The sequence below is a fragment of the Rhinatrema bivittatum genome, chromosome 12 (genome assembly GCF_901001135.1).
Source record: "Rhinatrema bivittatum chromosome 12, aRhiBiv1.1, whole genome shotgun sequence".
NCBI classification, from domain to species: domain Eukaryota; kingdom Metazoa; phylum Chordata; class Amphibia; order Gymnophiona; family Rhinatrematidae; genus Rhinatrema; species Rhinatrema bivittatum.
Window position 1 is genome coordinate 20030283 of NC_042626.1, and position 17057 is coordinate 20047339.

The window sequence follows — 17057 nt, forward strand, 5'->3', positions numbered from 1 at the left end:
GATAGCTCCGGCCTGTGCACGGACGACTCTGTCCTGCTGTGCCTGTATGAAAAGCAACAGAACACGGTAATCAGCATAACAAAATAATATTAATATTTTATTATAAAAATGTTATGGAAGCATCTGCCACAACAGGCAGCATAAATATTTGGTGCATTCATTTCCAGGCCACAAAGCAGAGCCACTGCTGCCGTTTGAACGGACTTAACCACAGTTACAAAAACACACACACACGGTTTTCTCCCTCCTCTGGTCTTGGCTGTTGTATCCAGTCGCTCGCCTAGCATTTCTTATTCTGGCTTTTATCCGTAACAAAAAGATCGCCAAAGCCAAAATGTACATATTATCCATGATGCTGTCCGATGCGTCTGCCTGCCACAATGCAGGGCACCATACTAACGCCAGGGCCAGGGTAGAAGCAAAATTTACAGGTAAAAAAAAAACTTGTTAAAGACGCGCTATTGTGGACGTGCGTTACTGTATCGAGGGCAATAGCTAATCCGGTCATTAACATGCCAGCTGCATACGGCGGGCGCAAATTTGTACGCGCCTGTTTCCGGACGCGCTGGTGCCGACATTGAATCGCGCGTCCAGATAACGCATCGAAAATGTGCGTCTAATTCGCGTTAAGTGGCTCGCTAGCCCCGCCGTGCTTTACCGTATCGGCCTGTTAGTTACTTCAGAGGGACTAGTCAAGTTACTGAAATGCAGGAAGTTGCCTGGCTGTGGTTCAAACCATAACTAACCAAAATGTGATCGGTTAGGTCAGCCCTTACTTATCTTAACTGTTGTGATTGAAGCAGTTTATCCAGAGAGACTATAGTGTTATAAAGGTAAGTGGACAACCTCGCGCCTTACAAAGTTTCTCTTTCCATTGGAAATACTGCATTTCTCATATAAGTCAATTGGATTTTAATGGCAGCCTATCTTTCCATTTAATGGCGAGTTGCCATCTTGCCAGTGCCAGTAACATACATCCAGTGGTCATCTCCAGTACATTAGTTCCATACCAGATAATGATACCCCACTCACACTATTAATTGTGACAGTCAGTGCCATTCAATATGAGGTCACCAGTCCACGCTGCCCTTTCAAACGGGTCAGTGACCCCTGGCCACTATTTATATTTCCCACAAGGAGCAGTGAGGAAAAACAAGATTATTCGTAATATTTGCTGTAGGATTATTATAAATCAGTGCTAGCCAGTTCCTAAGACTGGTCTCAAAATGACACCTGTGCAACAATTGATACATAAAATCTCATTCAACAGAGTGAAAAGCTTTTTCAGCATCCAAGGGAATGGTACCCAAAGCCTCTGAAGGTTGCTCAGCAGCTCCCACAATGTTCCTGGTATTCCTAATGTTCATGCAAGTACTTCTTGGTGGCGCAAATCCTGATTGATCCAACTCATAAATGTGACTTACTAATGCCAGCTGGTCTGCAACACAAGCACTCTGAGTAGGATTTTAACATGGACATTAATCAGTGGCATAGAATAGTGTGAGCCTCAGTCCAGATGCTCTCTTATGAATCAATACAATGAGAACGTCTTGCACAGAATCCGGAAGTTTCCCTTGATCCAGGCACTGCGTGCAGACATCCAGTAGTTTGCTTACAAGAAAATCCTTGTGATATTTATATAACTCGGCAGGAAGACCATTGTGACCCAGTGACTTTCCATTTCCTTAAGTACAAATAGCTCACTTTACAATTGTAAAAGGGCTGTCTTCAGTGTATCTTACGCTCCATAGATAGCACACTGAAAGGAATGTGCTCGGAAAGCTATTTCTTTCCTGCTCGTTCCTGACTTGGAAGCAGCAAAATTCTTCAAATCTGTTATTGGTTGCATACAGACTTTTCTATTCAACCCTCAACTGATCTCTGATACAACGGCAACTGTCCTCCTCAGTAATCTTGCAGCTTGTTTTCATGTTGTTCCATATTCATAGTCTGATTTTTTTTTTTTTTTTTTTAAACAAAAATTAATTTTGCTGCCTCTTCATCCATATTGCATTTTGGCTTATTTGAGTTCTGTCAGGCAGGGTTTTAGGAGGTAGGGTGAGTATGCGATGAATTCTTGAATAAAGTACTAAACTTTGCTGCGGACTGCCCACAGGCAAGTCTGATATAATATGGTACAGCGTCGGTGCAGTGCTGGATTGTTAGCTAGATAAAACACGGATTGTGGCTTTTCGAGGCAGTGGGGTCGCTGGGCATCCCTGAAGCGGGCAGGCTTTAAAATTCTGTTCACAAATTTTTCTTAATGCCAGTTGTGCAGATGGGCAATAATATCCTGTCGGACGGGCCGATGCAATAAAAGTCGCGGTGAAACGGGCACTCTTGTTGAGCACCAGCTGTCAAGGCGCATCCAGAGCCCCATGGCACCCGATGCATTATGTAAACTAATTGCCGCGGCAAGATGCTCGTGCTGGGGACAAATTGAGCGTCCCTAGCTCTCAAAGGCACCGAGCGCCCTGGAGACGTGACTGTGTGCACAGGTTAGGAAAACGGACGCGCAATAGGAGAATCTGTTTTAGCCTGCCAGAGATAACTCGCGTGCACAATGTACCCGCACGCCTGCAGCGTGTATATTGTGTGCCCACAAAATATTTTTGGGTATCGAGCCCTTCCTTTTTTCAGAATTTTCAGTCCCTGCAAGCAGTGGATCTTCGTATCGTAATGTCACTAAGTAGAGGAGAAGCACTGACAGCAGGACTCTCTCTCTCTCTTTTTTTTGTTTTTTTCCTTGAGCCCTTAGCTCACGGTATGACTTAACGCCGGCTTCAGGGTTGACGTTAACTTTGCTGCGTTAACGAGTGTGCGTGGGCACCAGGGTTTCCTCTGCATCAGGGGTAATAGCTAATAACCTCATCCACATGGCACTTACGTGAGATGAGCACCATCGGCCACGTGCTTGTTTGGACGCGCGTTTTGGACGTGCTATGATCCCTTTATTGTGTTGGGAGTTCTTCTAGCGTGTCCAAAACACGTGTCCAACTGCGATAAGTTGTAGCGCACTATATTGCATCGACCTGAGAGAGATTCAAGATCACTCGTCATTCCAGGCTACGTATTTGCTTGGGAGATGGGAGTTGACTGGAAAGCAGATCCTTTGGGGTCGATTTTTAAAAGGCACGCGGTTCCCGGCAGGCGCACATGGACACACCGATTTTATAACATGCGCGCATGTTATATGATGTCCGCACACACATGCACGCCTGATTTGATAATTGGTGCGGGCGGGTGCCCCATTTGTGTGCTCGGAGGGGGGGATTTTTCAGTTTACATGTGGCAACGGGATCGGCCTTTTTCCCAGTTCCCTCCCAGTCTGCTCCAATTAAGGAGCGGACTGGGAGGGGAATTCTTAACCTTATCCTTCCTCCCCGACCCCTAAACTAAACCTATCTGTCCCCAAGTAAACTCCGCGCGCCAAATATTTCAATACGATGGTTCTCTTTTTTTTCTTGTCCTTCAGCCCTCTCACGGTCTGCGAGAGTAGAGCTCGGTGGTTTTGACACTTCTGTGATGATCAGGTTGCCAGGACTCCTGGCTTCTGGCCCGGGTGGTAGCTGTCAGTGCAACACAAGCTGAGGAAACGAGTAGCTCTCAGGTACTCTCTGTCAGGTTTGGAGTTCCCTCTTGCTAGTCCTGGACCCATTGGTTTTCCTCTGGGATTCCTGGCACCGCTTCATGCCCTTTCTTTCTCTGTTTCTCCCTTTTTTTTTTTTTCTTGGTCCCTTTTGACCCAAAGCAGCCTGGCACAGTTTATTTCTTGGAGGGATTTTCAGTTTGAAAAGGAGCGATCTGCTACTTCTGTGTCCTTTATCCACAAACTCCTAAGGGAAGGCGTTGTTACCATTTGTAATTTGAACTCCAGCTTCTATCACGGTTGCAGTTTGCTTCATTTAAACTCAACTGTCATAGAAACTCATCACATCTGTGCAATTAATTGCTGACTGTCTGATTTACCTGAAGCTGGATCAAAGGGGTTAACTGGCTTTCTAGCAGCGCAAGCAAGGAGAATGTGGCCACCACTGTATACTGAAAGTGGAAAACTGGAATCCACGGAAGCTGAAAGGAAGAGCGTGTAATAAGACAGGTTATGGCCACATCAGGAATGATGCTGCACACACAAGCAGCCCTTGCTTGTCCTTTGCATGCCACCTCGGAACCATGCCCACACCGTAGAATCTGGGCACGTACACACGCACGCGTGCAGACACAAAGGCAAAGACCCACGAAGCAGGCATGTATTGTTTAAAGTCTTGCACAATAGTGCCCCGCACCAGACAGGTACACTACGTGAAAAAAATTCAAATGGAGCCAACGCACTGTGCTGGGCACTGCCCTGGCCTCATATATTTATGTATTTCATGGGACTGTATCCCACGTCTACAAATTAAGCTCAAAGCGAGTTACAGCGGTAAAATCCAATACAGACAGCTATATCATTGTTAACACAGAACATCAAGACGCACAAGAATAAAATAGCACCCAAGGCCAACATTGACCCGCTTGTCCCAATATTAAGTCTCTCAGCTCTGCCTAGGGATTCCTTAAATGTCTGGCTCAACAGCCAGGTCTTTATGATTTGCCATAAAGGAGAAATAACTTGCCCTCCCGCCTTGCCTGTAATGGCATCATAGGAATGTGGCACAACCCCAAAATGTTCTGCGATGAATTGCGACCAATATTCCTCACGGCCCTCCATGAGCCAAGGGGGCATCCAAAAGTCAATGGAATGCAGGCAGACTGTGATACATTACAGGAGGACCTTGCAAGACTGGAAGATTGGGCATCCAAATGGCAGATGAAATTTAATGTGGACAAGTGCAAGGTGATGCACATAGGGAAAAATAACCCTTGCTGTAGTTACACGATGTTAGGTTCCATATTAGGAGCTACCACCCAGGAAAAAGATCTAGGCATCATAGTGGATAATACTTTAAAATCGTCGGCTCAGTCTGCTGCAGCAGTCAAAAAAGCAAATAGAATGTTAGGAATTATTAGGAAGGGAATGGTTAATAGAACGGAAAATGTCATAATGCCTCTGTATCGCTCCATGGTGAGACCGCACCTTGAATACTGTGTACAATTCTGGTCGCCGCATCTCAAAAAAGATATAGTTGCGATGGAGAAGGTACAGAGAAGGGCAACCAAAATGATAAAGGGGATGGAACAGCTCCCCTATGAGGAAAGGCTGAAGAGGTTAGGGCTGTTCAGCTTGGAGAAGAGACGGCTTGAGGGGGGATATGATAGAGGTCTTTAAGATCATGAGAGGTCTTGAACGAGTAGATGTGACTCGGTTATTTACACTTTCGAATAATAGAAGGACTAGGGGGCATTCCATGAAGTTAGCAAGTAACACATTTAAGACTAATCGGAGAAAATTCTTTTTCACTCAACGCACAATAAAGCTCTGGAATTTGTTGCCAGAGGATGTGGTTAGTGCAGTTAGTGTAGCTGGGTTCAAAAAAGGTTTGGATAAGTTCTTGGAGGAGAAGTCCATTAATGGCTATTAATCAATTATACTTAGGGAATAGCCACTGCTATTAATTGCATCAGTAGCATGGGTTCTTCTTAGTGTTTGGGTAATTGCCAGGTTCTTGTGGCCTGGTTTTTGGCCTCTGTTGGAAACAGGATGCTGGGCTTGATGGACCCTTGGTCTGTCCCAGCATGGCAATTTCTTATGTTCTTCTGTTCTTATGCCCCATTCTGACCCCTGTACTAGCCTGAAGGCAATGATGAGGGGGGGGGGGGGGGGGTGTCTGAGGTGTTCTGGAAAAAACACACCACTGTTTTAACTCTCAGCCTAGCCAAGGTCACAGCAAACCACAAAACTCACTCTTGCGATACAGTTGGACTCATCAACAACGTATGAGAATGTTAAACTTTGCACGCACACTGATTCGGACAAACACACGAGAACTTCCTGGAGCTAGGAAGAGGGCCTGCCAGGGGTCATGGGAGGTCCAGAAAGGCTTAGTCATGTGATGCTAGCACTGAATCATGCAGTTTTCTGTCTGGCCTAAAGCAATATGATCCCTGCAGTTTGATGTGATACAGGGCTACCATTAGGGCAGCACTGTAGAACTATTTCAAGAGGCCATGTCTGTCTGTCTGTCTTCTCTCTTAGCACGGTGGAAAGATATTCTCTGCTCGTTTCTCCTAGAAACTAGGAGGAGCAAGAAGAGTGCTTGGCAATATTGCACTCTGGGCTTCCCATGCATCCGTTCCTTTTGTGCCTGCCGTGTCCGATACCTTTATGGGCAGGAGAGGCGTTCATGAATTTAAAAGGCGAAGAGGAGGGACAGATTGCATAAATGTTTTCCTTTCCAGGCTATGGTTCATTATGGTCTGTACTTTTGCTAAACCGCTGCTGGCATCTTTTTGGTTGTTTTGATTTTTAGTCTAATAAATGGTTTCCTGTTTATTTGTGTCTTGTTGCTGCTTTTCCCCCCGAGCTGGCTGAGGCGGTAGGTGAGCTGGGGCATGAGCCGTGTGGGGGCTGCGAGCGGCGGCAAAGAGAAGTTGAAGGTTCGAATCTCCACTCCTCTTTGCCGCCTCCGCTCACAGCCCAAAAAGTCGAGAGGAAGGAGTCGGGGTTGTAACCGGGGGGGGGGGGGGGGGGAGGCGGCGCAAGGCAGAAGGTGCCTATGGTGCCTAATCCCCTTGCACTGGCCCTGATTTCCTCCCGTTATTTCCTGTGGTGCAGGGGAGCATAAATGTTTGAGAGGATTTTTAAAGGCGGCAGTGTAGCAGCGGAAACGAGGGCCAAGTGTTTCTGGCTCCTTGCCTTAGATCATGCAGACATAATGCAATAAACGTGCTCCTTCCACCTCCTCGGCCCAGTTTCAGATGTTGACGTCAGCCGAGCAGCTTTTCCTGTCAGAGGAGAGATAATGTGCTGCATGCCATGTTGTTGTAATGAAGCCCGAACTGGTGCATGCACCAAAGAGTGAGGGGCAGGCCTAAAGCCCTGCGTAAAGGCAGTTTATTCGGCATTGCCAAGATGCGCGGGGCTTCTTCGGATTTGTGTTTCAGGCTTGTGCTGGGAACCTTTCAGAGTCCAATCAAGCTTCCTGGTGGCTCTTTATCTGAGGATTGGTGTCCAAGCTTCCTTATCTTAACTTCTTTATAATCTCTCTCTCTTCATGTCTCTCTTCATGACTGTGGGTGACGGGAGCTTTCGCCTTTGGCAGTCTTTGTGACATTACAAACTGCTTTTTGAAAGAAATTGGCAGTTGCTTTGATAAGTTACTATCTGTTTTGCGTGGACGTGTGCGCTCTTGGGCTCTCTTAGGTTTGGAGTTCTTTAGCCAAGCAATCTCCTGTAAGAAATTCTTGTAGTACAGCACAGACAGTGCAAGCAGGGCAAACACTGCAGCACTGTACTGAGGGGAGCAAGGGTCATTACAGTTCCCCCTTCTATGTAAATTATTGGTCTAAGTGCCACCACTTCTGTGATGTTTCTCCTCACATACAGAAATGGTATTGGTGACTTATTAAGCAAACTGCTTTGGTAATTTTCAACCATGCTTGGCTGCAAGGCTCCCCGTTTGATGCTCAGCAGCAGGATCAGTGGCAGATTGGCCAAGGCTGAGGGATGGGGTCAGCATGGTAGGCTGAAGGCTGAGGGGATGGGGTCAGCGTGGTAGGCTGAAGGCTGAGGGGATGGGGTCAGCGTGGTAGGCTGAAGGCTGAGGGGATGGGGGTCAGCGTGGTAGGCTGAGGGATGGGGGTCAGCGTGGTAGGCTGAGGGATGGGGTCAGCGTGGTAGGCTGAGGGGATGGGGTCAGCGTGGTAGGCTGAGGGGATGGGGGTCAGCGTGGTAGGCTGAGGGATGGGGTCAGCATGGTAGGCTGAGGGATGGGGTCAGCATGGTAGGCTGAGGGGATGGGGTCAGCGTGGTAGGTTGAAGGCTGAGGGTCAGCGTGGTAGGCTGAGGGGATGGGGGTCAGCGTGGTAGGCTGAGGGGATGGGGGTCAGCGTGGTAGGCTGAGGGGATGGGGGTCAGCGTGGTAGGCTGAGGGGATGGGGGTCAGCGTGGTAGGCTGAAGGCTGAGGGGATGGGGTCAGCGTGGTAGGCTGGGGGAGGGGGGTCAGCGTGGTAGGCTGGGGGATGGGGGTCAGCGTGGTAGGCTGAGGGATGGGGTCAGCGTGGTAGGCTGAAGGCTGAGGGATGGGGTCAGCGTGGTAGGCTGAAGGCTGAGGGATGGGGTCAGCGTGGTAGGCTGAAGGCTGAGGGGATGGGGTCAGCGTGGAAGGCTGAGGGGATGGGGGTCAGCGTGGAAGGCTGAGGGGATGGGGGTCAGCGTGGTAGGCTTAAGGCTGAGGGGATGGGGGTCAGCGTGGTAGGCTTAAGGCTGAGGGATGGGGGTCAGCGTGGTAGGCTTAAGGCTGAGGGATGGGGGTCAGCGTGGTAGGCTTAAGTCTGAGGGGATGGGGGTCAGCGTGGTAGGCTTAAGTCTGAGGGGATGGGGGTCAGCGTGGTAGGCTGAAGGCTGAGGGGATGGGGTCAGCGTGGAAGGCTGAGGGGATGGGGGTCAGCGTGGAAGGCTGAGGGATGGGGGTCAGCGTGGTAGGCTTAAGTCTGAGGGGATGGGGGTCAGCGTGGTAGGCTTAAGTCTGAGGGGATGGGGGTCAGCGTGGTAGGTTGAAGGCTGAGGGATGGGGATCAGCGTGGTAGGTTGAAGGCTGAGGGGATGGGGGTCAGCGTGGAAGGCTGAGGGATGGGGGTCAGCGTGGTAGGCTTAAGTCTGAGGGGATGGGGGTCAGCGTGGTAGGCTTAAGTCTGAGGGGATGGGGGTCAGCGTGGTAGGCTGAAGGCTGAGGGGATGGGGTCAGCGTGGTAGGCTGAAGGCTGAGGAATGGGGTCAGCGTGGAAGGCTGAGGATGGGGGTCAGCGTGGTAGGTTGAAGGCTGAGGGATGGGGGTCAGCGTGGAAGGCTGAGGGATGGGGGTCAGCGTGGTAGGTTGAAGGCTGAGGGATGGGGGTCAGCGTGGTAGGCTGCTCTGCATAAGGTGGGTAAAGCCTGGTAACATCACTTCCAGCTCAGCTGGTGCTTGTCCAGGACAGGATTCGGGCTTTTTGGTAGTACAAAAGTTATTCCGTAAGGGTTTTCTTTCCTTAGGCTTTCAGAAAGAATTGCCTTGGGCACAAAAATCCATTAGCCGCTCATCAATTCAGAAGGACAAGAGCTGGCAACTGCGAAACAAGAAAGAGTGTCCTGCTGATTGCCAGTGTGCTTGTGTGCATGAAGAGGCCCTCCCAGCAGGAAAAAGGAGCTCGTGAGCAATGCTCCTACATTGAAGTTTCTGTTCAGCTCTGGAGGCCGTATATTTGTACAGACATTGAGGGGACGGAAGCAGTTCAGAGGACTGCTGCTAAAATGGAATAGTCCTGCAGTACACACAGAGACAGGAGATGCTCAACATGTACTCTCTGGAAGACGGGAACAAAAGTGGTGTGATAGAAACAGTCAAGTATTTATCAGGCTCCAGTAATGTACAAGAAAGTGGTATTTTCCAGAGAATTTTAAGGACAAAAGGTCATAATCTGATGTTGGCGGAAAGGGGATTTGGAGGAAATTCTGCCGTTTTACCCTAGAAAATCTTTCAAGGTCCTACCGATGCTCTGACCCCACCGTGCCTCTCTGGGAGCTCAAAGCACCCGTAGCACTCTTCTGGGAACGTCAGCTTTGTCATTGACTCTTTATGGCCACTCTACCATTTTGGATAAGTTTCCACTTGTAAATCACCATCTGGCCTCTACTCTCCTTACCTATCCCCCAGCCCTCTGAATCTGTCCCAAGTGTGCTTAAATTCTGTAAGTTCTGCTTTGTCCCAACCCTGGTGGTGATAGCCTATTACAGCGAGCTGCCATTTCTTGGAAAATAAGTTTGCCTAGCATGGGCAGGAAGCTGGCTTGTCTTCACTTCCCAGATGAGGAGTGGTCTCCTGCAGGTGGTCAAGCTTATACTGACAGCTAGAGCGGTGTAGGCAGGGGCGATGGAGCAGACTGGATGGGCCACATGGTCCTTACTTGCTGACATCCGTCCCTAAGGGTATAACTGCTTTAATTGTAACTAAATGGTGGGGGAAGGGCAAGGGGCTTCATGTGGATGAAGCTTTCATGCTCCATTGCCAGAGTTTGCCCTCTGGCCATAGGGCCTTCCACAATGGAGTAGGTGCAGTTCCCACTGTAATTTTGTCTCATTTGGAGATAATAGTCCAACTTTTAGAATTTCTGCAGAGCAATTGCATGCATCAGCTTCTCGTGGAGTAGGATACTTCTGTTAAATGGTAGTGTGCCTGCAGCTCAATCAGCAGATTCCTTGGCTGCTTATGTGCGCCACTAAACGGGTATTTACATGAAATAACTTGGGGGCAGGGTGGAATGGAGACAGGCTTCTTATGAGTGATGAGCAAGCTTGTTAAGTGGGTTCTGTAATTTTTAAGAGTGCTAAATATAGAGCTCAAAATTTGTGGCATACAGCCTTAATTACCTATCATTAGTCAGTGCACAGATTTCTTGTAGGGCAGTGTCTTCAGATGTGTATTTTATTTTTTTTGTGCATGCCGTAACAGAAATGAAGCCTCACTGTTAAATCAGGGTACATTGGGTGCCATCTTAATCTTTCAGATTTACTTTAGTGTTTATGTGCGGAAGAAAGATGCTCACCTGAGCTGAAGAGGGTGTAACATTTACAGGCAGCACAAAAAGATGCACTTTAGATTTCCTGCGAGGGCAGGGTGGTGTTCGAGTGTTGGATGTAGTGCCGTGCAGTGTTTGGTCAGTGAGGGTGTGTCCTGGGGATTGCGTTTCTAGCGGGTGCCCCCAGAGAGGTCAGGACTGAGGGACTTTGTGGGATACATCCCTAGGGAATTGAGCTGACCGTTGTTGGGGAGACGTTGAAGGCCTGGGGTTCCATATCAGGAAGGGGGTGAGCGAGCTGACTGCCTGGGGCAGGAGTGCCATGCCCCATTGACTGACTGAATTAAGCACGGGCACAGCAGAATTCGTCTGCTGATTGGGGGGTGTCTTCAGGAGCTCTGTATATTGAAAGGAGAAGCAGCTTGCATTGCTTGGAAACTTGGGATTGTCTCCATGTGAGTCTAGTGTTGGGTGGCACACTCTTTGCCAAGTTTCCACAGGGCACAGTGAAGCCACTTTGACAATAAATGGCAGTGTTCAAATCGCTAAGGATGGAAATGGGCATAGAATCTGGTACACCCTCCCAGCAGAGTGAGATTGAAGGACGTTGGCAGGGTATTATGTGGGGACCACCAAGGTAATTACAAGGCTGGTTTTTGTAAGGCAGTAGCTGGAGAATCTTCCAACCTTCCAGCTTTGCTAATGCTGAGATTTAATTGCCCATGGTATTAGTTGCTAGTCCTTGGCTTGGAGCAAAGAATTCAGGATACGGGGGTAGCTTTTTTTTTTTTTTTTTTCCTTTCAGCACCTCTACTTGGAAGCTGCTATAGCGGTAACAATGACCTTGCAATTTCTCTGAACTGCACTCAAAGCCAGTGTGATGTCTGTGAAATTGTGAGCCGTCTGGCAGCTCTGTGGGATGCTTGAGAGTTTCAGATGAGCTGCCCTGAGGATGGGCGAGGCTTTCGCATACACTCCTGAGATTTGCAGGGCTTATCTCACATGCACTATCATTCTCTCGCCACTGCTTTAGGTTACTTAAGTCCTCGCTTCTCAATGCAAAACTGAAAAAAACAAAACAAAACCCTTCTCTTGTTCCTTTTCTCTCTTTTGAAGGTGGTGCGTTTGTGTCAGAACCCCAAACTGGCACTCAAGAACAGCCCCCCCTATATCCTGGACCTGCTGCCCGATACCTACCAGCACCTGCGCACCATCCTGTCCCGCTATGAGGGCAAGATGGAGACGCTGGGAGAGAACGAGTACTTCCGGGTGTTCATGGAGAACTCGCTGAAGAAGACCAAGCAGACCATCAGCCTCTTCAAGGATGGGAAAGAGCGGATGTACGAGGAGAACTCGCAGCCCAGGTGATCCTTCGACGTTTGGGGCCCGGGGGGGGGGGGGGGGACACGTGTCTGTCTGAGGTGGAGCTTCAGCTTTGTTTAACCAGGGTGAGGCGCCAGAGCTCGGGGAGGGAATGGTTGGGCAGGATGGGTAAGTAGGAGAGCCACTGGCGTTCTGAGCGCATCCTCCCGTGTCACGCCGCGGTGGTAAGGGTCCGCGCGCCCCCCTCCCTAGGGGAACATTCGTAGGTCTTTAGAGTTACAGAACGGGGGCGTGGAAGAGCGTAAAGTTATTTGCTCCTCGCTAAATGCAGCGACCTCGTCTTCCAGTGCTCAAGTCACGTATTGTGGTCAAAATGGAGGAAGGTTCGTGCTGAGAGGAGAAAAGGGAAGTTTGAATGCACAGAGGCGGAAGAATGTGAAACAGATCTGGGCGTGAGGTGCAGGCAGGCAGGCTGGGCTGCTTTAGCCAGAGCTGTACCTAGGGGTGTGGGAGCTCCTGGGCAGCAAGCATATTTGTGCCCCCCCGCCCACCATGATCCCTGCTCCCCAGACCGATCTCCAGTCCTCGTTTTGCATTCTCCCTTCTTCCTCGTCCCACCCTCTCTGCTTGCCCTCGATGCGCTCTTCCTGGATTTTCTTTCTGGCCCACACACTTGCATTTGACGTTTCTCTGCTCCTAAGGGGTTGTGAGTCCTGGGCTGATGCTCCTCTCACCCACCCCTAAGATACGGTCCTGGCTTTAGCGCCTGGGGGGGTAAGGGCCTTGGGGCAGGGGCCCAGACCGCCGTGGCTTGAGTTTATTTTCTGGCCATATTTTGAAAGCCAGAAGGGGAAGTGAAGAAGCAGTTTCGCAGGAGTATTTTTTATTTTTTTTTTTTGCCTTTGGCGTTTCAGAAAGTTGACCTTTCCTCCCTGACGGTTCGGCACACGCGGTGGTTCAGGACCCCGCTGAAGCCCGCGCGGTGCTCTTTGCCCCCACTTTTCTGCAGCTTTTCGTGAGGTGCAGGAGGAGAAAGCGGAAGTAGCGCAGCAGGGCCCGCTCGGTCTGGGCTGCCCGTGCCCGGCACAGAATCCCTTCCCAGCCGCCCTTTCCTCGGAGCTGTAGCTTCAAAGGTGGCTCCTGCTGCAGAGGGAGTAAAACCTGGCGCCCGTCTGCCGGGAGGGGGGAGCGGGGCTGCTGGGGGCCCTCTCTCGTCTTTCTGAAGTGTGGGTGAAGGCAGGAGCAGTGTCAGCTGGTGGTGGGGTCCTGGGCACAGAGGTGGTTCTCCTCCGTGAATGATCTGTTCCTGGCCCCCGGAGCAGAGGAGGGGATTATACGGGCCCGGGAATATGCCCCAGATCTTTTCGTTATTATCTTTGCTATGTCCACAGTATCCTCTGCTTTATCCGAGCTGCTGCTCCTGCAGCTTATGACGTATTGGCCGAAACATAAGACAAGGTTTATTTATTTATTTGTGTGTGTTTGGGGTTTTTTTTTTTGTTAGTTATAACAAATATCGCGTGTCCAAAACCCCATCTCAAATCATAACCATGGCTGTAGAGGGCCGGGCCACTCCCCCCCCCCCCCCCCCCTCACGTCCCCGCCAATGTCCAGCACTTCTCTAACCTCTCGGATCCCCCCCCCCGCCCGCTTCATGGGCCCCTTCCTCTGTGGCCTGACCTGGCGAGGCCCTCGCTTTCTTCTTTTACAGATTTCAGTCTGGTACTGCCCTGGGAAGGTGCTCTAAGACTACCCTTGCTGCTACGAGCTTTCCTTTACTGGCAGCCTTGGTGCTGGCCATGATCAGAACCTCCAGAGGTTTCCGAATTTCCTTTTTTGCCAGCCCTGGCCTTATCCCCTGTTGTCTCCGGCAGTACGAGCAGACACTTTCTCTGGAGTTAGGAGTAGCAGAGCTGCAAGGTTTGTGCTTGGCTCTTCAGGGTAGGTTAAATGTAACTCACAGCAGAGACACAGGAAGTCTTGTGGCTTTGAGGACGAGATTTGCCTGGAAGGACGTTCCTGGAGGATCTGCTCCAGAAATCCTGTGCCAGCGCCGCCGCTCTAGCGATGTGTGATGCACCTGTGTCGGCATGGGCGACCTTTAAGCTCGATTCATGTCAGATTTAAAATTCAGGTTAAACTACTTGAAGAGCCTCGGAAGAGAGAACTTCCCTTTCTCCTTTATTCTCTTTGATGCACCTGTTGCCACCGTGCTGTACTCAGGAAGTAAAGAGCGGCTGCAGGCTTTTCTCAGCATCCTTGAAGGTTACCATTTGCATTGTTTAATTTTGTATCTCGTGGCAAACCTCCACGAGAGCCGTGCCTGGGGGGGGTGGGGGCCGGCCTTGCGGCTCCGTGTGACGCTGCTGCGCGCAGCCGTGCAGGAGAGCAGAGCTGGGCTCCCGAGCAATGCTGCTTTCTGGAGCCGGCTGAGGGTGCTGCGGAGGGGAGGGGGGTCAGAGGCATTTCAGAAGAGCAGCACTTACCTGATCAGACTTGGTGGTGTGCACGGGTATCGGGTTCCAGAGGGAGCCTGTGACCCCCTTTACGGAGGCGATATGTCGCTGTCAGGACTGGGCGAGGTTGTGGGGAAATCCAGGTGTTTGCTAATGACCTTGCCTGTATCCCGGGACCCAGGCCTGTATCTATGCTTATATTGTTTTGTGCTGTGCTGCTGTCTGGCCACTGCCTCTGTTATATATTGTGCTGTATTTAGTTGCTATAAAGATGTTGGTCTCCAAAAAAAAAACCTTTTTAAAAGTAACAAAATCATAGGACCAGCTCCATACCATGGCTGAGACCACAGTACTGTGCACGTTTGCGATGGTTGCATGGGGACCAGCAACCATCGCAGGACCAGTTATTTTATGCATGTTCCTGTAAAGCGCCTGGAAGTTTGGATGGAGTGGTATATACATTTTATAAATAACATATGGAGGGCACTGTTAGCCCGGGTTTGGATGAGCGTTTTCGATGCGCTAGCTTTACCCCATACACAGTAAGGGGTAATAGCTCGTCGAAAACGCGCGTCCAACCCCCCCGAAACTAATAGCGCCCGCAACATGCAAATGCATGTTGCGGGCGCTATTAGATATTCCCGCGCGATTCAGAAAGGAAAATGTGCAGCCAAGCCGCACATTTTACTTTCAGAAATTAGCGCCTACCCAAAGGTAGGCGTTAATTTCTGCCGGCACCAGGAAAGTGTACAGAAAAGCAGTAAAAACTGCTTTTCTGTACACCCTCCGACTTAATATTATGGCGATATTAAGTCGGAGGCCCCAAAATTAAACAAAAATAAAAATTTTAAATCGGCCGGCAGCCTGCGGGTCGGAAGACGGATGCTCAATTTGGCTGGCGTCAGTTTTCCGAACCCGTGGCTGTCAGCAGGCTCGAGAACCGACCCCGGAAAAATTGAGCGTCGGCTGTCAAACCCGCTGACAGCCGCCGCTCCTGTCAAAAAGGAGGCGCTAGAGACGTGCTAGTGTCCCCAGCGCCTCTTTTTTTACTGTGGGCCCTCATTTGCATCATTTTCTCCCCTGAATCGCGCGCCCAGGAGAGTGGGCGCTCGCCCGCTGTCACGCGACTTTTACTGAATCGGCCTGATAGAGGTAGTACGCTCAGGCCCAGGAAGAGAGGCAAGGTGGCTCCCGTGGCTGCGGTGCTGGCCCCTGCTGGCCAACAGGTGGGCACTGAGGTGGTGCCTTCAAGGAGGAGCCCTGCACCTCTCAGGCCACTGAAGGTTCCTTCTGCCACCCGGGCACCCCGTCTGGGAAGGTGGGCACAGCAGAGGCTGCCTAGGGAGAGAATGGAGAGATTCCCCTTTTCTTAAATTGCCGCTGGGTTTCTGCCTTCACCCTCTGAGCGAGAAACGGATGCTCTGCTCTAGGCAGACTTTGGATGGTGAAGAGAGATTCTGCCCTGGGATGAAGCTTGCAGCAACTGCCCGGAGCGACACTGCGGCACGAATTCTGCACGTTACAAAAGCAGATTCCCCTCCTGCATCGCTTGCTTCGCCTGTGGGAGGATATCCAGCGTCATGGGGTGCTGGGCTTGGAATGAGGTGTCTTGCGCTAGCCACGTTGAGGCTCCAGCTTGGAAGAAGTTGTTGTTGTTGTATGCATGCAGGACCCAGTTGACCCAAAGAGTGGGGAGAGCTTCCTGAAACCCCAAGCACTGCTTTCTCTCTCACACCCCTCTTAGGAGAGAGCTACAGCAGCAGCACCGAGGGCTGCTGCTGTTTGTACACAGCTCACGCCGCAGTGTACTCCTACGAAACAGCCCTTCTTCTGTCACCCAGTGTGGTGACTTGCACCAAAGGCTTTTGCAAAAAGGACAATGCAGTGAAAGCAGTGTCTGCATTTTAATTAGGAGAGCTGGGATAGAAAAAGAGCAGACTTGCATGCTTCAGGCTGGGAGCACCTTGGGGTCTGTGCCGGAGAGGGAGCTGCTCCCATTGAATCATCTTGGGGGTCCATCTGTGCTGAGGAGTGAGCAGCCCCCTCTTCAGTCACTAACCAGGCCGGCAAACTGCTATTTTGCAAAAACAGAGAGGCTGGTGGCACCTTAGACTAATTGATTTATTAAGGCATGTGCCTTGGTGGCTGAGTCCACTTCATGGATCTGATTCTTGAAAGCTTCTGCCTTATTCATCAGTTAATTTGTAAGGCACCACCAGCCTCTTGTATTGTTTGTTGGTACAGATTAACATGGCTCTCCCTCTGAAAATTGACTACTGTGTTAATCAACTACAACCAAATCCAGAAATAAGAGCCAGGTCAGCCTCTTCCACTGCGCAGCTGTGATTCAAATAAATAACCATTAACTGGAATGGTGCACGTCTGATTCACTGTGCAAATCCACTATTCCATGGAGTGACTCTAACTGCACCCTTCCCTTCAAGGTCGTCACTGAAAAAATGAGAAATAAGGTCATCATCCTTAAGCTTGCAGAATCAAAATTGGCCATGCAGCTAGCTATGTGCTTGTCTGATGTTCATCTGCTGACTATTGTTGTCCCGTGTGGGATTGCTCTACCTGATGCTCAATGACAGCTGCCAAACTATGTCACAGGATGCCTT

General features: G+C 50.2%; 1 protein-coding gene across 1 annotated transcript in view; it reads left to right on the forward strand.

Moving 5' to 3' along the window:
- The window catches only part of LOC115073746 (E3 ubiquitin-protein ligase CBL-like), a 53324-nt gene that overhangs the window by 5486 nt on the left and 30781 nt on the right, over positions 1-17057 (forward strand). The window contains 1 exon segment of the mRNA XM_029572448.1: positions 11774-12021. Within this exon segment, the coding sequence (XP_029428308.1) occupies positions 11774-12021 (248 nt within the window).